Source organism: Oncorhynchus gorbuscha, linkage group LG07 (assembly GCF_021184085.1).
Source record: "Oncorhynchus gorbuscha isolate QuinsamMale2020 ecotype Even-year linkage group LG07, OgorEven_v1.0, whole genome shotgun sequence".
Classification (NCBI taxonomy): Eukaryota; Metazoa; Chordata; class Actinopteri; order Salmoniformes; family Salmonidae; genus Oncorhynchus; species Oncorhynchus gorbuscha.
In genome coordinates, this window is record NC_060179.1 from 75,093,163 (window position 1) to 75,116,781 (window position 23,619).

General features: G+C 41.2%; 1 protein-coding gene across 1 annotated transcript; it reads left to right on the forward strand.

Moving 5' to 3' along the window:
• The first annotated feature begins 3,049 nt into the window (after nucleotides 1–3,049).
• Nucleotides 3,050–23,169, forward strand: zmp:0000000760 (collagen alpha-1(XXII) chain). Its single transcript, XM_046354928.1, has 25 exons — nucleotides 3,050–3,165; nucleotides 4,676–5,069; nucleotides 5,217–5,294; nucleotides 5,534–5,629; nucleotides 5,796–5,939; nucleotides 8,771–8,824; nucleotides 9,155–9,208; nucleotides 9,300–9,353; nucleotides 9,627–9,680; nucleotides 9,909–9,962; nucleotides 10,062–10,115; nucleotides 12,594–12,647; nucleotides 12,953–12,997; nucleotides 13,092–13,145; nucleotides 13,347–13,400; nucleotides 13,493–13,546; nucleotides 13,821–13,892; nucleotides 13,980–14,015; nucleotides 16,357–16,401; nucleotides 16,536–16,568; nucleotides 17,000–17,146; nucleotides 18,768–18,944; nucleotides 19,701–19,791; nucleotides 22,515–22,592; nucleotides 22,883–23,169. The coding sequence occupies exons 1-25, from the start codon at nucleotides 3,050–3,052 to the stop codon at nucleotides 23,089–23,091; spliced, it is 2,301 nt and encodes a 766-aa protein (XP_046210884.1). The 3' UTR covers nucleotides 23,092–23,169.
• The last annotated feature ends 450 nt before the right edge of the window (nucleotides 23,170–23,619 follow it).

The window sequence follows — 23,619 nt, forward strand, 5'->3', positions numbered from 1 at the left end:
TAGCTCCATCAATAAGCCATTGATTTATTGTGGACAAGTATTACTGACGTTAAAAAGTGTTAAGTCTAATTTAAGAGTAGACTAAGAGAATAACCCCATCAATTCAGTACAGTAAATTCTACTGTACGGGTTTTGAATCTTATAATTAGTACTGCTTTTTGGGATCAAAATGTCAAACACCCTAAATTAACTTTAGCCTACTTTTAACTAAATGAAATATCTCATTTCTGTGCAATGGTCAAGATATTTTCCAGTGGTTGAAAAAGTACCCAATGTCATACTTGAGTAAAAGTAAAGATACCTTAATAGAAAATGACTCAGTTGAATGTAAAAGTCACATGGTACAATACTATTTGATTAAATATACTGAAGTATCAAAAGTAAAAGTATGAATTATTTCAAATTGCTTGTATTAAGCAAATCAAACAGCACAATTGTCTTGTTTTTATTTTATTTATGGATAGCCAGGGGCACACTACAACACTCAAATATAGTTGACATATTAAGCATTTGTGTTTAGTGAGTCTGCCAGATCAGACCAGGGATGTTCTCTTCATAAGTGCATGAATTGGACCATTTTCCTGTCTTACTAAGCATTCAAAATGTACTTTGGGTGTAAAGGCAAATGTATGGAGTAAAAAGTACATAATTTTCTTTAGGAATGTAGTGAAGTAAAATTAAAAGTTGTCTAAAATGTCAATCGTAAAGTACAGATACCCCAAAAAAACTACCTAAGTAGTACTTTAAAGTATTTTTACTTAAGTATTTTATACCACTTATGGATAATGGTGAAGTTGATATAGATTTTTTTAAAGTAATTATGTGACTCCTTCCATACCGAACTGTAAACAAGTTAGTATAGGCACTTTTCGACCCTATTGCCTGAGTGGACTTGATTTCATATTACTATATGACATAATATCACTCCAAATGAAAAAGTACATACTTTTTTACAGTACATCGTTTTTATAGATTATTTAAGGGTGATTTATAGTCCTGCATAAACCTGTAAAATATGTGATTGACATGATGGGTATTATTGTGATTATATGTAGTCAAAATGTATCCTAGAATCAAAATATTGCTGTTATTTTCTATTATAGACGTTTATTGTTGAGTTTTTATTTATTTATTTGATTTGAATAGGCCTAAATCTACATATAGTAAATCAGTCAGTGCACTGTTCCTCACTATAGGTTCAATGGGAAAAATGGCAAATATTTCAATTCTATCATAGTTTCTCTTGTTGTACTTTTGTAGGCACATATAATCCCTGACACATCACATTTTCAAAATGCCAGCCTTCAAAGAGATGCTGGTTTTCCCAGTACTTCTAGCTCTCGTTGGATTGACCAAATGCCAGGAGTTACCAAGTAAGTAGGCCCTACCATAAGATATTTTCTGTCCTGTTTATTGAGCGTCTAGTAATTTTGGTTGATTGATTTACAGCTTTTCTCAAGACTGTGTCTATGTTTTCTTTCTGTCTGATGTTGGCAAAGTTGGTAGGTGCAGGAACTTATGAACAGTGGTCCATGCAATGCAATATTATTTGATCCTTTATCTCTTGCATAACCAGCAGGCAGCAGCACTGGCACATAAAACCATTGCACTCTCAGAAGAACACACATCCTTCCCTTCCTGAGTATTTCCTGCAGTCAGTCTGTGAATTAGCCTTAACAGAATGTATCACTACCAACCCTAACTGACATCATTGTAATGTCACAAAAACATCCAGACTTCACTTTTTCTGAATGAAATGACACCCATAGAATTAGGAATTCAAATAATTTAATAGGATCTCTATGATGACACTCTTAAACTGTGGGAGTGAGTGTCATGATAGTCAACTAAATTCATGTTGTGCCAAGTGTAATGTCCTTTTGTAGTGAGTCATCAATTATACTGTTCTAAGTGACAGTTACTGCAAATCAACACTGATTGAACAAATAACTATTTCACAAAACATTAGATTGACAAAGTGTGCTGCTGTTGAATACCAGTAACATGAATACCAATAACATGAATACCAGTAACATGAATACCAATAAAATGAATACCAGTAACATGAATACCAGTAACATGAATACCAATAAAATGAATACCAGTAACATGAATACCAAAACATGAATACCAGTAACATGAATAAATCCAGTAACATGAATAACAGTAACATGAATACCAGTAACATGAATACCAATAACATGAATACCAGTAACATGAATACCAATAACATGAATACCAGTAACATGAATACCAATAACATGAATACCAGTATCATGAATACCAATAAAATGAATACCAATAACATGAATACCAGTAACATGAATAACAGTAACATGAATACCAGTAACATGAATACCAATAACATGAATACCAGTAACATGAATACCAATAAAATGAATACCAGTAACATGAATACCAATAACATGAATACCAGTAACATGAATACCAATAAAATGAATACCAGTAACATGAATACCAGTAACATGAATACCAGTAACATGAATACCAATCAAATGAATACCAGTATTATAAAAAACAGTAACATGAATACCAATAACATGAATACCAGTAACATGAATACCAAATCATGAATACCAGTAACATGAATAACAGTAACATGAATACCAGTAACATGAATACCAATAACATGAATACCAGTAACATGAATACCAATAACATGAATACCAGTATCATGAATACCAGTAACATGAATACCAATAACATGAATACCAGTAACATGAATACCAATCACATGAATACCAGTAACATGAATACCAATAACATTAATACCAGTAACATGAATACCAACAACATGAATACCAATAACCATTGTTTGATTGATCATTTAGATATATTTTTGATTTATTCAACTTTCCAGTCCTTCCACATGCCCACCCCCACTGCACTGTGTAACCTAATGTGCAACTTTTTAAATTATGTGTTTCATCCAGATCCTCCTCATTCATTGTCTTACTTTAATCCTCAAACCTTTGAACATCACATTGGTGAAAAACTGAGCTGTGTGTTTTTACTCTGAGGTTATGACATGCTAGAGGAGTTCCGTGTATCTAAGTCCAGAGGGGTGAGGAAAGTGGTTGGATCTGAACCTGATTCAGTGGCCTACCGTGTGAACCCTGCCATCCACCTACGCAAAACCATGAGGTACTGTCTGCACGCACACAGTGAAGCCAAATGGATTTGTATAGACTGGAATTTGATGATGAGGTTAAAAAACAAAATGTATGTTAAGATGTGCATTTCAATCTTAGGGGATAACAGTTAAACATGATAACACAGGAAAACACTTGTTTCCAAAGTGGTCCAGAGCAGAATTTCCCAGATATTCAAACTGAACACACAGGCCTGCAATAGACCAGGGGTGCATCTACTAGGGCACAACATTGTGGAACTAGTTGTTATAGAATAGACATGTGTCACTAACATGTAGATAAAGTCATCATATTAGCTCTATTCATAGTGTTTCTATCTGCAACGTCCAGTATGTTGAACCCTCCTTAAGGAGATCCGGTTGCTCTTCCTCCATCAATATGTGATTAAAAAAAAGTCCAGACTTTGTCAATTCTCCTCACTGATGGTGAATAATGATGTTTATCGTAAGGTTTCCTACTTTCCTCGGATGTGAGCTAGCCAAAGTGAGCTAAGAGCATGCACCCAAATGAGAGATCTAATAGCGATGTGTATCATTTCTTCTCGGCCTCTTTGCCAGTGGGGTTTCCGCCGTTTTTCCACTCAGTGTAATTATGCCCACCTTCAAACAAGAAATCTGATTTCCTCTCCGGCACGAAAAACCTCAACATTTGCATTTGCTTCATCACTTGATAGTCACCAATGGACAGCTGGTGGAACACCACTGGAATTTCATTGTCATCACAATGGATGAATATAGCAGTTGATTCTATGTCGATTAGCATAATGACGTGCTGTTAGTCAAAACGCATTATGAGTCGTATTAGTGTATCAGCCTATCATCCAGGGTTTCCTTTGAAAATAAATACATCATCGTTCAATTGGAAAAGGCAAGGATTTTCCCCAACTATCCTCAAACCCTGATTGACACTTTCTTGGCATAGATATGCTACACACTCAGCTGTTTGTTTTGTTATTTATGCTGTCTGTCTCCTCGTTGCTGGGAGGCACTGAACATCAGTAGTTCATCTGCATTTTCCTTCTCTGTGTTGTAGCCAGCAAAGCTGTCCTCAATGAACCTTCGATGCCTGACAACTAAGAAATGTTTATATTGAGTAGCAGAAGTGCGTTACTGTACATCAAATACAAAGTACAGCATCAAAAAGCCAACAGGAATGATTTGCCCTGACAGGAAGCCAGAGAGGGAGAGAAGAGGGTATATAAAATTAGGTTGTGCAACAGGCCTGTTGTGATTGAAAACATTAATGGTAGGTTGAATGAGCTTCATTTTCCAACTAGGGTGGGGGGTGCTTTGAAACTACGAGCAGAAGTTTAAAAGCAGTGGGATAAGGCATCCAACGTTAAGCTTGTGAAACACTGATTCTGTTGTTTCAAAAGTATTTGATCATTTTATTCAAAACACAATTACACAACAAATGCCAGTGCTTGTTCTGCATGAAAATATGATGCATTGTTTTCAACTATATTAATTGTCTCCTAATACCCCATGATTGTCGTGCCACAGCGATGTGTACCCCGATGGCTTGCCCTCCGACTACTCCGTCATTGCCACATTTAAGGTGACGAAGGACACCGCCAAGAGGTCCTGGAACTTGTGGCAGGTCAGCGACCCCGATGGACGTGAACAGGTGGGCCTCCGTTTTCAGGGTGACACATGCTCTCTGGACTTCTTCTACACCAGCCCCCATGGCACCCAGATGCTACGCACATTCCACCAGGTGGACAAGCTGTTTGATGGAGAGTGGCACAAGCTGGCGCTGCAGGTCAAGGCCGATAAGGTCAAGTTGCTGGTGGACTGCGAGGAGGTGAGCGTGGAGCCCATCGGTGATCCTAGACCCGTCATCCGCCAGGGTTACACCTCTATCGTGAAGAGGGCTGTGGGAGATCGCTCCGCCTCAGTAAGTTCTGTGCTGTTCAAACCAAATCATGCTGGGTTTCCTACAGTATTTTGCAGTTGTGTCTATGAATTGATCAATGCTCCATGGTCAATTCAGCGTTCATATGAAAGCTCACTGACCACAATGTCTTGTGTCCTGGAACTGTAGGTAGACCTCCAGCAGATGGATGTGTCCTGTGATCCAGAGAAGGCCTACTCAGAAGGCTGCTGTGAGCTCTCCAGTGTGGTGAGTTGGGTGTAACATCCAGCAGGTTCATGTTCATCAGTGACAGATATGTACAGTACAGTGTGTCTTTAAATCCAGCCTCTTTTCTCATTGTCACCCATAGCAGTGACTATATTCTCCCAAATGTGTGTTGTGTGTTCATGTGTTGTCTCTAGGGAGTGGTGAACAGGGCAGAAAGCAATTTCTGTCTCTGCAGATGGACTGACTAGTCAAGTTCTCTGCTGTTCTATTCTGTTTAGTGTGGCGGGCATGCTGAGATTGGCCTGACAGCAGGAAGGGCCACCTGTAAGTGTATGCACGGACAGCCTGGCAACCAGGGACCCCCAGGACCGAAGGTGACTACTAAGCCCATTACAGTTCCCATAACAGCATCTTTGCTTTGAATAATGAGCTGAGAGCCTTTAGCCTGGTGGTCTAGTCTGTTCGGTCTGCTGTTAGCCAACTCCTCTGTGTTCGTTCATTGGCAATGATAGATAAATGAGTTTGTTACAGCACATACAGCATTGGACCAGGCTGGAGAGCCAACTTGGCATGGCTGGGTTGCGGTCCAGGCTAATGCTAACTACTCCAACTGTATGTCTCCTTCTGCAGGGTCATAGAGGTCTCCCAGGCAACACAGGAGAGCCAGGAAGACTAGGCAACTGGGTAAGGGCATTACAGCACAATTCTCACTATAGTGTTAAGTTGAACTTTGTTTAGTGAGGGTCAACAACTTAGAACAATAATGAGTGCTAATTGTCATTCAGAATGTATGCGCTCTTTTGGTGTTGTGGATTTGACAGTGACAGACATTTGGATGTTGGGCTATAGACCCCAGATTGACTACAGAGGTTGGTTCAGTGTAAAGAGTTAAATTGAACTGCGTGTGAATGAAATAGGAAAACCCCTGCTTGCGGGACAGCAGTGAAGTTGTGGAAAATACAATGGAAACATAACTGAGAGACGGCACGATGGGAACAGAAGCTAAAACAGAGAACACGGCACCACAATGGACGTAATATAACTTTTAGATCAATATGGCAAACCATCATAGACTGTCTGGTTTCACTTTAACATTAGGAGATTCATACTTAATATAATGAATCTGAATTTGACAAATCCTCAGCCAGTGAAAGCAGTCAGTTGAGTAATGTTCTAATAATGAATGTTGTATTACTTATTATAGTGGTATGTTATGTTCTCATACATGTGAATCCTTGTTTCGTCATCATTTCATCATCACAGTCATCATAGTCATTAGCATCATTCTACTGCCCTTCATATACATAACACTCAGCGCTCAAGGAAAAATGCGTTGTCATTGTCAGAAAAGTGGAGAGAGTTGAGAACAGAACACCTCTTAAAATACAATAGAGAACCATTCAGCGCAGAACAGAGGACAACATGTTTACTAAGCAGTTTAATTAAAGGATATGGCATACTCACTGCATCAGGATTAAATTACATGGTTGACCATGTGAACATAACCCTCCCTGCTTATAGGCTTCAGGCAGTAGACATGATTAGTTCCATTTGAGGCTGAGTTACAGGTGTAGGATCTTCATTTGAACCCGTTTGATACAGCAGGAAAATAATCCTGCAGCAACAGGAAATGTAAATTATTATGATAATTATAATTCATGGACATTTTTGTAGAGGTTTATACATTTAATCGGAAGGGAAAATCAAGTCTGATATGTCAAAATTCAGAAGCCTTTTTAAACCAAGAAACTACATGTTAAAAATGTCCTTCATTGCAGGAAGGTTGTCATGCAACGGGGTGATCAAATAAAGATCCTACATCTGTAAGACTAATTTACCTCTTTGATGTAGCAGCTCCAGCTCTTGGTGGTATGCTGGGACCACAACTCAGAGAATAGAGAACATGTGACTAATAGTGTGCAGGGCTTTTATTGGGTCTTCAAAGACAGACGACTTGTCTTGTACATGAGAAATGAGTTGTTGGCTTGGCATATAACATGCCCTTTCGGCTGGAGAGACTCTGGGTAAAAATTGTCCATATACTACTCAAAGCACACACACACACACACACACACACACACACACACACACACACACACACACACACACACACACACACACACACACACACACACACACACACACACACACACACACACACACACACACACACACACACACACACACACACACACACACACACACACACACACACACACACACACACACACACACACACACACACACACACACGCATGCCCTCTCATACACACACACACACAGACACACACAAATGGCCATGCTGGGTACTCACTCACAGACAGGCAGATGAGGGGGACAAGCTGTTTATGGAGCTCAGTTGGGGGCCAAAATCTGTCTTCTCAGACTCAGTGGAGCCCTCACCTCCTGCCAGTACGTAAGTCACAGAGAACAACCATGTTTACTGCCACCTCCGTTGGCGCCTGAGGAGGGCATTTCCTGGCTCAGATATATATGTACTGTCAGTCCCGGTGGGTGGTCCTTCCATTAGTCCCCTGCTACACACTAATTGCTTTTTTTTAAACTGTAAAGTTCACGGTCATGCTCCTGGATAAAGCGTCTATTGTCTCCAAGGTTAGCCTCTTAGCAGCTGACATAGAGAGGTCAGAGGTGAAATGGTTAAATAAACTAGTGCCATGGCACAGAGGACTTTTGGTATTGTTCAACGGTGTTGGTTTACTAAGTGGAATATCCCCAATTCATAGGCCAACACGTTGTATTGTATGAGTGAGGATGTGGAAATTTGTGTGGAAACACTAACAGAATAAATGTTTCAATTTTCCCTTAACTAAGACACATCTTTCCTCGGGTCATAAAATGTGGCCTACATCGTGTTAACACTAACTCCGTGTTTCAGTGGCTCAGCCTGTCGCTCACTAATAAGATCTTCGGTCTAAAGTAAACATTTGACACATCATTATGATCATCATGTATTACTTGGATCCCCTAATAGCCCGTGTTCAGATTTCCTCCTTCAAGGAAATGTTATGGTTACTGTCATAGCTTCATGCGCTTGGATATAAATCGTATGTTCCATTTGAAGGCCACAATGAAATACATATACCTTACTGTGATGCCCACACACTTGACAGATTGGGAAACTCCAATGTGTTGATCCAGTGTCTAATCTGTTTATGGCATCAGTCAGAGACACATTCCGCCGGCCAAGACTACTGCATAACGGTCACAACGGACAGCTGGGAAACGTTGCTCTAGTTCAACCATGACATAATTGATTATTTCACATCTAATTAAGTTCAGTCTTATGCTTTTACATGAACACTGTGTGAAACTGAAAAATAGGAAAGTCCCTGTGCTGAGCTTCTGTGTCCTACATGATGCGAGAGCACATTTGACTAGAATTACATATTTTTGATGTATCTTGGCTAATCTGGTTTTCCACCTGCTATACAGCTCACAATGTCTCCCTCCACAAGTCACTTCTGTACCTAATTCAAACTTCTCTTCTGTTGCAGGGAGGTATGGGACAGACAGGTGACTATGGCCACATTGGAGAGCCAGGCCCTAAGGTAAGACACGACATCTGACCCGACCTGTATCAGATCTGTATCTGTCGAGTTGAGTTGTCAGAAAAAATGTGTATTTGTATTTATTATGGATCTCAATTAGCTGCTGATTCGCTTCCTGGGGTCCAGCAAAATTAAGGCAGTTTATACAATTTTAAAAACATTACAATACATTCATAGATTTCACAACACACTGTGTGACCTCAGGCCCCTACTCCACCACTGCCACATATCTACAGTACTAAATCCATGTGTACTGTATGTGTGTGTATAGTGCGTATGTTTATCGTGTGTGTGTATTCACTGTGGATAACAACAACTTGTCTCCCTCAGGGCATCGCAGGAATCAGCGGGAACAAGGGGATGAGAGGACTTCACGGCCTTGATGTAATCCACCCTCAAACACATATCCATAATCTCTTTCGCTGGTCTCTGGTGTCACGGTGCAGATTAGTGCTAACGAGCTACTGTGTTTCAGGGCGACAGAGGTCCCAAAGGTCTGAAGGGATTAAATGGCGCTGGGGGCTTCAAGGTAGGTTGTGTTGTCCTTCGTAATGGATGATAGGGTCTCTTCAAATCCCATAGGTTTCCATTAGGTGTGTTAAACGCATCATTGTGCACATTGCAGAACCATACATGTACTGTATATAGAATACATATGGCTCTGAGCATTTGTAGTCAAGATGAAAAGTAACACATTTTTAAAAAACTTTTCATGAGTGTGTTATTTTTCTGAGTGCGGGGCTTGTTCTATTTAATAGAAGATTAAGAGGGTCTCATTTTAATGTTTTAATAATGATTCCAGGGAACTCAGGGGTCACCTGGAGAGCTGGGTGAGACCGGAGTACAAGGAGAAACGGTATGTCTTTCTAAAGATGGGAGAAAGGCTTCATTTAGACAGGCAGCCCAATTCTGATTTTTTTTCCCCCACAAATTGTGTCTTTTGACCAATCAGGACAGCTCTTTTACCAAAAATATCAAAATTGGACTGCCTGTGTAAACGCAGCCATAATTGCAGTATACTAGTGATCAATCCCAATTGTCATTGGTTTTATCATCATTGACTAACTTCTCTGTCTTCTTGAAGGGTGATCCAGGTCCACTTGGATATGAAGGAATTCCAGGATATACAGGAGTGAAGGTGAATATCATTTTATCCACCAGAAACTCTTATTTTTCCATGTTCTCTCCTATGAATTATTACATTTTCAATAACATTTTATGCTTGTATTGTTTGTAGGGAGAAGAAGGGGCCTCCGGTGTTGAAGGACCTCATGGGCCACAGGGAAAGCAGGTACGTTAAGAGCCACATCACACATGTTCACACCAAACCCCACTTGTAATAATAATAATAATACTGTATCTACAACCCAGTGTTCATTTTGGCACACTTTTTTAGATTTACTCTTTCACGGAACCCAAACCGTCAGTGCGCCTGCACCATCGTGCATAAATGTATTTTGTCCCCCTACACCAAACGCGATCAGGACACACAGGTTAAAATATCAAAACAAACTCTGAACCAATTACATTAATTTGGGGACAGGTTGAAAAGCATTAAAAATGTATGGCAATTTAGCTAGCTAGCTTCCACTTGCTAGCTAATTATGACCTTTTTAGCTAGCTTGCTGTTGCTAGCTAATTTGTCCTGGGATACAAACATTGAGTTGTTACTTTACCTGAAATGAAAAGGGTCCTCTACTCCGCCAATTAATTGACACATTAAAAGGTCAACCGAATAATTTCTAGTCATCTCTCCTCCTTCCAGGCTTTTTCTTTTTCTTGACTTTATATTGCGATTGGCAACTTTCATAAATTAGGTGCATTACCGCAACTGACTTTGTTCATCTTTCAGTCAGCCACGTGGGTATAATCAATGAGGAGATGGCACGTGGGTACCTGCTTCTATAAACCAATGAGGAGATGGGAGAGGCAGGACTTGCAGTGCGATCTGTGTCAGAAATAGAACGGCGTTCTATTTTAGCCCTTGGTAGCGGAGACGCTCGTTGGCGGGCGCGAGCCATGTGGGTGCAATAATTGAATAACATAGATTTCTAAATATATTTTGTGTAGTCAGCGGTGTAGTCAGCCTGTTAGTCATTTTGACTAAAACATCACATTTGTATTGTCCTATTAACCTATAGTCATAGCCGCGGGAAGTAGTTTGGGGGGGTGGACAATCTTTTTTGCCAGCGCTGGTGCTGCAGACGGAAATATTGGTCTGCTAATACAGGACTATTAAAGGTCCAGGGCACTACTTTTGTGAAGAAAGTATATATTTTTCAATATATATATGTATTATTATTATTTATTTCTCAGCCCTGCTACTTCCTGCAGCTATGCCTATAGTAAACATAAATCACTGATTTCCATGTGCACAAACACACATAGCCTTGTCTTACCAACAGAGATTTAACCATAACACCATCCTATTCCCTTCGAAATAGCAGAAATAGGACACACATAAGAATATGTAACAATGGCCATGTAAATTATTCATTCAGGCTACATAGATATTACATACAAAACAAACAGACTCATACAATGTCTATGTTTTTCTCTCCCTTGAGTATAGAAAAGTAGGCCGTCTTTGAATTTGTAGTCTCGCTCAAACCTCCCACTTTTCCCACAAATGTTTAAAATACATGTTCTGTAGCCAACGTAGCCAAGTCTTCCTCTTCTCCTCAGAGAATATTGCTTGATTCTAGCCCTTAGGCTACTGTTCAAAAGACATGCCACTGCGTTTTTCTCTTTATATCGAGCATTTGACATTCATAAGGCAAATTTCAGGCTGTTCTAAAACTAGGCTACTTGCGAACCAGACCATTAACCATTTGTTTAGGCTACACCTTGTCCAGTCATGTCACCTCATAGCTAGCTATAGCTAACATTTTGGAACATTCAGATAGAAATATGCTATGTAGAACAAATATGTCTCTCTGACATGTTGAATAAGGAATTAACGTTGGCTCAATTCATTGGTGGACTCAGACTCGAGCACAGTGGACTTGGGACTCGATTCGGACTCGAGGTTTAGTGACTCAACTACATCACTGGGTGAAACAGTCATTAGCTCCTGCTCAATGTCATTAAGAGTGCTTATCACTGAAAGCTCTCATTCTCTCCAAATACTCTTGTCCAGTCCACTTAGTAGTCAGATTTTAGGAACAGAGATCATTTTTGTCTTATCTCATTTTAGTCAACAGTTTTTCAGGGTCTATTTAGTCAGTTATAGTCTCGTCAATTGTCACTGAAAAACAGGTGTTTGACTAATATTTTAGTCTCTATTCACTAGTTTTTGATTAAATGAACACTGCTACAACCCATAAACCAATTGTAAATTCACTTTCTGCCACCTGCCAAGCCTTCATGCACGCACACAGAGAAATTAATACAATTTTATGTTGCGACGAGGCCATGGCGGAAAGATATGTTTTGGCACTTCGGCTCTTTCCACAAACAACATTAGTACCTGTGGCCAGGATTGGGATTAGTTTTAAGTATGCAAACCATAGCAACACAACAAATTGGGTTAGTAACGGTAGCACTTTCAACCCTAGTGATTTCCTAGAGGGAGGACCATCTGCAGGTCAGCTTACAAGGCAAGAACTATCCTTCAAATGTCTCCTAATTCCACTGTAGATGTAGACGTCCTTAGTGAAACATTAAAACATCTCCGGTCACAACAAGCAGGAACAAATTGAAAGGAAAGTTGGTCTCATTTCAGTGAAACAGAATAAACATGTGGTTTGTCTTTACGTTGTCTTGGCAGGGTGTTGTAGGTGATCCTGGAGAGTCAGGAGTTGCTGGGGAAAAGGGAAAACCTGTACGTATGGCACCTAATCGCGTCTCTCATTTCTAAACATGCAAACAGTTCCTCCTCCACTGTACATTGTTCACCAACAACAACAATATATATTTACAGCATATGCAGAATACAAAGACGCACATGACTTAAATTACATATGTATGTATATATATATATATATATATATATATATATATATATATATATATATATATATATATATATATATATATATATATATATATATATATATATATATATATATATATATATATATCAGTGATAACAACAGTCTCATTACTCAACTTGTTTGTCAACACCAGGGAACCCAAGGATCAAAAGGAAGATATGGCACCATTGGACAAAAGGTTAATTATTCTGACAGAAATGTACATTTCAATCTCAGAGATGAACAAGCATGGGCAAACTTTTAGTAACATCAATAACAACATATCTCCACAGGGCATTATAGGAGATCCTGGTTTGCCCGGGAGAGATGGGGACATGGGAATAGAGGTAGGTTCACTGTCTTTTAGCATCCATGTTTCTGTTTAATACAACTAATAAATGCCATTTAGAAGATGCTTTTATCCAAAGTGCCTAATGCTTTGACCTTGTGTATGGTTTACATTTAGGACAAACCATGTGAGGCACGATGAATGTGGACCCTAACTATTGTCTTTATCTGATCTGTGCTATCCTCCGTCCCTTCTCAAGGCTTACCAAGGACCCCAGGGCCCCGAGGGCAGAAACGGACAATTCGGAATAATGGTAACAGAACTATCTCATGAAACAAACAATCATTTTTCATTAGTTTGAATAATATACGGAAATATAAGGTATATGGGTTTTACCCTCAACAGGGAGAGAAAGGAATGCTGGGGCCGGCAGGGGAGATGGGGCCTCAAGGCCAAACGGTAAGTACAGTTGGCTTTCACATCTTCACACGTCTCACTTTATGGAGCCATGATGATGCGGCCGTTGACACTTTACTTCTTCAAAGTCCAATATCTTGAAAACTTGACTGCTGACATGCAAAAGATTTTGGGAATGTATTTTGGGAATGTATTTTGGGACTGTACAGTGCACTGATGAAAAAAATACCAAAATATTGTTTTTTGAGTGGAGTTTCCCTTTAAGAAAAAATAAAGTAGTCCCTCTGCTAAATGTAAGACATGTTTCTCTCTCCAGGGCCCCAGAGGTTATAAAGGATCAGCAGCAAAGCCAGGAAGACCCGGATTTATTGGACCCCCAGGACCTGTCGTGAGTGTTCCGGATGACTCTTTGTAAACTCTTTGAAATATAAGTTAATTCTCTCCAAACCACTAAAATATGTTGTTTCTCGAACAGGGGCATGTGGGAGTAGCTGGCCGGCCAGGCCCCAAGGTAATCAACTTTATTCACCTACTATACTGCTAGAAGAGCAACATGTAGCGAGGACTGAAGTGTGTTAGGACTTGATTAATGATGTCAAGTGTCAAGACATTAATTAGTCAGAGTCTACACCTCAATAACATTACATTGTCTGTGATATCAAAGCTAAGGTGGAACTGGGACCAATACCTATATAAGTGCCCGTGAGTTCGGATGACGTTCTTCAGAATTTTACATAAAAGCACATCTTCGAGATGAACTGACTTGATAATGAGACTTGCTACTGTATTCAACACAGTACCAACACTTTCCGACTATTACCAAACAGTCTCAAAGAGGTCAGATGAAACACTAGCCTAGTAGTCAACTCGATTCAGCCGCAGATGGTTTTTAGAGGAGCGGATGGTCCGGAGTCCACATCAACAGTAAGACAACAACTAAGCCATTTATACATGGGATTACTTCGGAACATATTTGCTAAATTAAATTCATTTTAGCCAAATTCCTGGTGATTTTACAGTCTTTCTGAGCAAACTAATCCCCCTATTTGAAGAACAGAAATCACTGGAGAGACGCCTTTTGCCAATCGCTGCACTAGATCAATATCCAGAGATGTACACAGACAAAATATATGACCTGTCCTTTCTGGTCATTTTACAGAGCAGCCTGATACAATGGCTAGGTTACTGCTGCCAGTTCTTGTGGTTTCATGTGTCACCACTGAGAGATCTTCTGTAGCCCACTACCCCCCCATTCACAAGTCAACAACCCCATGTCAACCCCCATGACCAGGGTGGAACAAACAAACAAGTGAACGATTCACTTAGTTCTCCCCACCTGATTGGATATCCTGTTCTCTCGTGGCATGTTCACTAGCTGTGACACATTGGCTTTCCCAGAGCCTTGGCTCTTCATCCAGAATATCCTATTCTCTCCCCATCTGGACCGGAAGTTAACGTTGGTGCTAAACTTCCCCCAGGAGTCTGTTCACAGTCTGTTCTAGCTATTTAATTGGCTGCTGATACCAAACTCAAAGCTTGCTTTGTACTATGTGGTCTGGATGGGACCTGTTATAGGTGTTTTCAGGATGGTTTTCTTACAATCCTCTCAATTACATGTGCGTTATTCGTTATATAATCAATGTGTCCTTTTATGCATTAGGAAACATTTTTCACAGTGTTAAACCAGTCTCCCATTCCATAGAACCCCTGATGTAGTTAGATCAAACATCTGACTTTCAACTCGTTTTTGAGGTTTGATCTTGTCTGCTGTGAGACAATCCCCACTGTACTGCAGTGCGTAGCATCACTCCATGTTGGCTGCATCATTAGTTGGCTCGTAGTGGCGTCAGACTACAAAGTGTGTGTAAGTAAAACCATGGGCTTCTCTGTTCTCCTTAGAATGTCAGCTCTCAAATCAGAATAGAACCTATTTCAAGAGCCTTTCGTGCTGGCTTTAAAAGCGCTGAACAGGCTCAATGGATTAGGAAATGTATCAATGGATTATAAGATGTAAATCATTATTTGTACAAACCTTTTTCTCGAAAGTCTGAATCATGTTATGATACACACAACCTCAATCATGCTTAATAAAAAAATCGAACACTTTCCCAGTAACAGTAAATAGAGTTAGACATCAGACAAATGCAGAGTATAATTTTATACAGACGGATACCTGTAAGCAGATATGCTTAACCAGATCCATTTACAGAAGTGATATATTTTTCACATAGTCAGCTCAGGGATTGGAACCAGCAACCTTTTGGTTACTGGCCCAACGCTCTTAACCACTAGGCTACCTGCCGCCACATAGACACATGGATACATAGTCTAAAAGGAGACACGGAGTGGCCTGCTGTTAAAAACATAGAGCATGTTGGAACATTAGGTCCCCTATAAACCAAAGTAGTTTTTGCAGTATTTCTGAAGTACATGTTCATTTGACATTTGCCATCCATCAGGGCAGAGGCAAAGGACTCTGGAGACAAATTCACCACACACACACACACACACACACACACACACACACACACACACACACACACACACACACACACACACACACACACACACACACACACACACACACACACACACACACACACACACACACACACACACACACATCCTGCTCTTGGATGAGAAGAAGAAAGCAAGTATTTGCGGGCCATCAAAGACTAGTGGTGATGAATGGATGTGAGATAAACGCTGTCCTAAACATCAAATAAATTAGAGTCAAAGGAAATGCTGTGCTTCAGTCCACGAGGACTACATGTTCAGACAGACAGACAGACAGCCTGTGAAAAAGATGTCAGGCCATTCTAATCAAGTTTTGTTTCAATTGTATCTTCCAGGGAGATATAGGCATTGAAGGGATCCAAGGTGTCAATGGTGAAACGGTACTTACACTATTGCTTTGTTTTTTCATATACACATTTCATTATATTGAATTGTATCTACTTCATTTTGAGCAGTAGTCATGAAGCCCAAGTTATCTAAATGCATTCACTCTGGGGTTTCTTACTTTCCACAGGGAGAAAAAGGAGAAAAGGGCCCCAAAGGCGAGGTAAGATATAGTTTCTTTGCTTTATAGTACAATAGTCACATAAAACAAAATGGAGACAACAGTCATTGCATAAGATGGGTTATAGTCAAGATCTGGATTTCTACACAGCCATATCTTATTTCTGTTTCATGAGACATTTTACATATATTAGCAGACACTCTTATCCAGAGCATTTAGGGTTAAGTGCTCAAGGGAGCATTATTCACTTAGTCAGTTCTGGGATTTTAACCAGCGACCTCTCAGTTACTAGCCCAATGTTCTTAACCGCTAGGCTACCTGCACACAATGTCTCTTAATGCTGTGTCTAGTTGCTCTACCAAATGAGCACTGTGTGGGCGAGATTGTTGTCCTGGGCAGCTTACTACCATACCCATCAGTAGCTTGTGTGTGTATTACAGAACATGTCCCTTGATGCTCTGTCTGTGATCTAGGTTGGAGACGCGGGTGCACAGGGTCCCCACGGTGGTCGGGGGAAGCGTGGGCCAGGGGGCGAGCCTGGACGCACAGGCCCAGTCGGAACAAAGGGGGTCCGTGGCGATGGAGGACCAGTCGGATTTCAGGGGCCGCCAGGGCCACCGGTAAGTACAGAGACTGCCATGTTCAGCAAAGTAACTTACTTTGTTTTGGGCGAGTGCCACATAAACCTTTGAAATCAAAGTAGGCCTATTTATTGACTGTCTGGGTCTGAAATGGAAAAAAGGACGAAGTCAGTATTATCTTAACTCAGCTGTGACTCACATAGTAAAACACATAAAGTCACACATGCAATGGATGACTCATCAACGCCTAGTCGTTAGAGAGACTGGAACCTGCTTTCAATTGTGTTGTATAAAGAACAATACTACCTGGCACCCTTCAGTGTGCATGTTACTGTAGCACTGACTGATCAAAACAAGCCACCATATTTGCAACCTGCATCGCAACATTATGCCAGCTACCAGAGAAGGCTGGTGGGAGGAGCTATAGGAGGACGGGCTCATTGTAATGGCTGGAATGGAATCAATGGAATGGAGTTAAACATGAGGTTTCCATATGTTTGATGTGTTTGATATTATTCCATTTATTCAATTTCAGCCATTACAATGAGCCTGTGCTTCTATAGTTCCTCCCACCAGCCTCCTCTGCCAGCTATGTATCTTCTGTTTTTTTAAATGAAGGACATTTCACAGATACCCCACCCTAACCTCATCAAAGCTGTTCTGACAGACTTAGTCGTTGTAGCGATTGGCATATTTAGAATTTAGTATTTGATTAGGATCCCCATTAGCTGTTGCCAAGGTAGCAGCTACTCTTCCTGGGGTCCACACAGAGATAAAACATTACATTAAACAAAACATTGTGCATTATACAAATTTATATTGCTCCATTACTACATTAAATTACTAAGAATAATGTGTGGGTGTGTTTTAGAGAGAGAGAGAGTGTGTGTGTGTGTGTGTGTGTGTGTGTGTGTGTGTGTGTGTGTGTGTGTGTGTGTGTGTGTGTGTGTGTGTGTGTGTGTGTGTGTGTGTGTGTGTGTGTGTGTGTGTGTGTGTGTGTGTGTGTGTGTGTGTGTGTGTGTGTGTGTGTGTTCACAGTCTGTGTTGTGTTTTGTGGTTGTCTGTTTAAAAAAAATAATGTTACTGTTAGCTTGAGTTACCGGAGGTGGAAGAGTATGTAGTCATGGTTCTATGTAGTACTATGTGTTTCCTAGCCTCTGTTCTGGACTTGGAGACTGTGAAGAGACCTCTGGTGGCATGTCTTGTGGGGTATGTATGAGTGTCTGAGCTGGGTGTTAACCGATTGAACAGACAGTCTGGTACTTTAAACACGTCAATACCTCTCACAAAGACCAGTAGTGATGCAGTCAATCTCGCCTCTACATTGATTCAGAGGAGATTGATGTACATGTTGTTAGACCATGTGTGGTATCAATGCGGTGTCGACAATTCTTCTAAATGGTTTCTCATTAGTATTGTTTTTTTGTGTGACTCACAGCAAGGGTTGCATTTTGTATGGCTGTAAATCTATAATGAGCCTAAACGAAATATTGTTGGCTGTGTTTTCTCACTGTTCATAACATACACTCACCCATTTCCTCACAGAGTCCTGCATGCTGCTGGTTGTGCCAGCCTTGCTCAGCCTTTCCAGTTCTGTCATATTCCTTATCGCATTGTCGTTGTACCAAGTGATGGATGCAGTCATGATTTGTTTCCACAGGGCCCAACCCTCTCCGCACAACACGTGATTGAGGTCTGCAAGAGAGTGGTGCTGGAACAGATGTCCACCTTTGCCAACTCGGTGAAGAGGACGTGTGCCGCCGTGTGCCCACTCTATGGAGACGTCCCCTTGGGTGCCCCCGGTCCCTCTGGACAAAAAGGACCCCCGGGACCTCCAGTGAGTGCCATATGTTAGGAGGTTACTATGCTGTGTGTGTGTGTGTGTGTGTGTGTGTGTGTGTGTGTGTGTGTGTGTGTGTGTGTGTGTGTGTGTGTGTGTGTGTGTGTGTGTGTGTGTGTGTGTGTGTGTGTGTGTGTGTGTGTGTGTGTGTGTGTGTGTGTGTGTGAGAAACCCAAAGTCAATGCCTGGAATATTTCTTGTGCGATTTTTAATTATTAGAAATCCTCTAACAACTGAACATAGACACTGTCTGTATGAATCCATGATTATTCATTTGTAGGTAATTTTGCTCAGGAAGTGCACACTCCATACTTTATTATGTTTCTGTGTCTCCCCGGGCCAAGTAAAATGCTTACATATTGGAAGGACTTGGAGTGAGAGAGCTGAAGTATTTGGCAGTATAGGTTGGAATGAAAACATTCAGACTTTCCATGTTCCCGTGAAGACAAATAAGAAGTCGCAGAAGAGGCACTTGCTCTGTGTTGATCGGTTCTTGGAGGGATTCACCAGCATCCCTGGAGTGGAAAGCCTTTTCCACAATTATTAAGCATTAAGACAGACTCTGTTTGGGTTTCCTAAACGAACATTTTCAAACCACAGAGTCTTTCAAGTTCATAAAGACACACATGTCTAAAAATAATCCTGTCAAGCCCCATGTTTTGGCCTTCGATAACCTTATCATGTAAATATCTAATATTTTATCTCTGTCAAAGCTCACCTCACTTAAGAGTCTTTTGGTTGTTGTGCTTCTAGGGTGGTGATGGTATTGCCGGTGTGAATGGAGAGATCGGACAACCAGGATTCTATGGGGAGGTAGGAGACGCAGGCCAACAAGGACAGCCAGGTGAGTTCCATGATCTCGCCATCACGGACAACCAGGCGCTAAGAACCTTGGGATCCTGGACAACAAACTGTCGTTCTCAACTAACATCAAGGCGGTACAACATCCGCAGAGTACGACCCTGCCTCACACAGGAAGCGGCGCAGGTCCTAATCCAGGCACTTGTCATCTCCCGTCTGGATTACTGCACAGCCCCTAAAATTCTCTCAAATGAATGACTGCCAGAACAAAATTGATCTCAGCATTCCTTTGATGCAATATCTGAAAATGTATGTCTACTGTATATATCAGCCATTGCTGTTCACCGTGACAGTATGTTTAGATTAGTCGTTTCTATGACCTACAACAATACATATTTGTTGAAAAGTACACATAACTGGTTCTCATTTTGCCTACAAATATTCAAAGGAATACCATGACAACCAAAAGTTGAATGGAGCAGCCTTAACACAGATAAACAGAGTCATACAGTGCCTTGCGAAAGTATTCGGCCCCCTTGAACTTTGTGACCTTTTGCCACATTTCAGGCTTCAAACATAAAGATATAAAACTGTATTTTTTTGTGAAGAATCAACAACAAGTGGGACACAATCATGAAGTGGAACGACATTTATTGGATATTTCAAACTTTTTTAACAAATCAAAAACTGAAAAATTGGCCGTGCAAAATTATTCAGCCCCCTTAAGTTAATACTTTGTAGCGCCACTTTTTGCTGCGATTACAGCTGTAAGTCGCTTGGGGTATGTCTCTATCAGTTTTGCACATCGAGAGACTGACATTTTTTCCCATTCCTCCTTGCAAAACAGCTCGAGCTCAGTGAGGTTGGATGGAGAGCATTTGTGAACAGCAGTTTTCAGTTCTTTCCACAGATTCTCGATTGGATTCAGGTCTGGACTTTGACTTTTTGAACCATTCCATTGTAGATTTTGCTTTATGTTTTGGATCATTGTCTTGTTGGAAGACAAATCTCCGTCCCAGTCTCAGGTCTTTTGCAGACTCCATCAGGTTTTCTTCCAGAATGGTCCTGTATTTGGCTCCATCCATCTTCCCATCAATTTTAACCATCTTCCCTGTCCCTGCTGAAGAAAAGCAGGCCCAAACCATGATGCTGCCACCACCATGTTTGACAGTGGGATGGTGTGTTCAGGGTGATGAGATGTGTTGCTTTTACGCCAAACATAACGTTTTGCATTGTTGCCAAAAAGTTCCATTTTGGTTTCATCTGACCAGAGCACCTTCTTCCACATGTTTGGTGTGTCTCCCAGGTGGCTTGTGGCAAACTTTAAATAACACTTTTTATGGATATCTTTAAGAAATGGCTTTCTTCTTGCCACTCTTCCATAAAGGCCAGATTTGTGCAATATACGACTGATTGTTGTCCTATGGACAGAGTCTCCCACCTCAGCTGTAGATCTCTGCAGTTCATCCAGAGTGATCATGGGCCTCTTGGCTGCATCTCTGATCAGTCTTCTCCTTGTATGAGCTGAACGTTTAGAGGGACGGCCAGGTCTTGGTAGATTTGCAGTGGTCTGATACTCCTTCCATTTCAATATTATCGCTTGCACAGTGCTCCTTGGGATGTTTAAAGCTTGGGAAATCTTTTTGTATCCAAATCCGGCTTTAAACTTCTTCACAACAGTATCTCGGACCTGCCTGGTGTGTTCCTTGTTCTTCATGATGCTCTCTGCGCTTTTAACGGACCTCTGAGACTACAGTGCAGGTGAATTTATACGGAGACTTGATTACACACAGGTGGATTGTATTTATCATCATTAGTCATTTAGGTCAACATTGGATCATTCAGAGATCCTCACTGAACTTCTGGAGAGAGTTTGCTGCACTGAAAGTAAAGGGGCTGAATAATTTTGCACGCCCAATTTTTCAGTTTTTGATTTGTTAAAAAAGTTTGAAATATCCAATAAATGTCGTTCCACTTCATGATTGTGTCCCACTTGTTGTTGATTCTTCACACAAAAATACAGTTTTATATCTTTATGTTTGAAGCCTGAAATGTGGCAAAAGGTCGCAAAGTTCAAGGGGGCCGAATACTTTCGCAAGGCACTGTATATAGAGAGAGAGTTGGGCCAATGCGATTTCTGTCTAAACCTTCCGAGAGCGCCACTTTCTCCTCCTTAGCCGTTGCTAAGCAATAATTGACACTTCCTGTGCTGTTTATTTCTCATAGTTTTCTTTAACCTATGAAGATGTCCAGTAAAACCAGATTGTTTGTTGTTTTCGACAACACAGTTCAGTTTATATCTAATGATAATCAATACAAATCTCTGTGGGTCATTTCATAGGGAACTATCAGAGGTATTATTGTATTGTCACATCACCAACGTTTCAAGAATAAAGGAGCTAACATGGCAGCTGTTCTAAAACCTGACCCAACTCTGTCTATATATATATGGCTCTGGACATAACTAAGTATGGCATTGTGTATGTTCTCGTGGGGAATTATAATGCATTGCTTTAGGGCCTAGCATGACTTCACACTTATGGTACATTCCCCCAGCCAAACTAATGAAATCAAAGAATATTTACAAGGCGTTTTTATACATCTATCCAGTGATGATCTCAGTAACACACATGGTTGTTAATCAACATGAACAGCTTGTTCCTCTGTACCAGCTTTGTCCCAGGGGCATGCGCTGTCAGGGGTGGTACATATCATGTGTTTTCCTGTTGTCCTTCATACGGTGAAAACATTGTGTCTGGTTCCTAGGGGATCAAGGAGATCAAGGAGATAAGGGAGCAGAGGGCCATGGCCTACCTGGCTACATCGGGGACCAGGGTCCAAAGGGTAACGCAACATTTTATTCTGCGTCCTTTTTATTGTCTGAATAATGGTTTACAGCATAGCAAAGGAAATCCAACAACAGCTTTGACGGGCCCAGTTCTATTATATAACAACAGATGCCGGTTTCTTGGTAAGCAGATGTTGCGTCATTTCATTTTCTTTTACAATGAAAAGTAGATGGGAAGTCAATTTAAAGTCTACTGCAAACTCTCAAAGCCATGTAGTAGTTCATAGGCACAGTCATTCTTTACCCACTGAAAACGAATATTCATTTCCACTTCTTTATCCACCAGGCCAACGTGGAAGACCTGGCAGAGCCTTCAATGGCACACCAGGACGAGAGGGCGAGAGAGGCCATGTAGGCCGGCCTGGACTGAGAGGTCACCCAGGACTACGAGGAGTCCCAGGCGTGTGTCAGACCACTGGGTGCGCTCTGCTAAACAACAACACAACCAACGGATCACCTCAGAATGCACCCCAGAGGTTGAGAAGACACCCATAGAGGCAAAGAGGACACTTTTGACCAAGCTGCATGGATGTATTAATAAAGGGAGAGAGGAGGACAGGAGGAGAGGGGGAGAGGGAGAGAGGGAGAGAGGAGGAGAGGGGAGAGGGAGAGAGGAGGAGAGGAGGAGAGGGGGAGAGGGGGAGAGGGGGAGAGAGGAGGAGAGGGAGAGAGGAGGAGAGAGGGAGAGAGGAGGAGAGAGGGAGAGAGGAGGAGAGGAGGGGGAGGGGGAGAGGGGGAGAGAGGGAGGAGAGGGAGAGAGGAGGAGAGAGGGAGAGAGAGGAGGGGAGAGGAGAGAGGGAGAGGGAGGAGGAGAGGGGAGGGGGAGAGGGGGAGAGAGGAGGAGAGGGAGAGAGGAGGAGAGGGGGAGAGGGAGAGAGGAGGAGAGGTGTAGAGGGAGATGTGGAATGGGAGAGAAAATAGATTTTTTGTTGATAAATGTATTCAAATCAAAGTCTAAATAAATGCTTCAATGTAAATATGCATCCAATCTCCACCCTGAATGACTGAGATATCCATTTTACT

Excerpts from the sequence above, each read along its gene's own strand:
- zmp:0000000760 (XM_046354928.1), top strand. The coding sequence starts at position 3,050 with ATGCTAGAGGAGTTCCGTGTATCTAAGTCCAGAGGGGTGAGGAAAGTG. Across the intron at positions 13,893-13,979 it reads TTGGACCCCCAGGACCTGTC|GGGCATGTGGGAGTAGCTGG; the intron begins GTGAGTGTTCCG and ends TTTCTCGAACAG. Across the intron at positions 18,945-19,700 it reads AAGGACCCCCGGGACCTCCA|GGTGGTGATGGTATTGCCGG; the intron begins GTGAGTGCCATA and ends TTGTGCTTCTAG.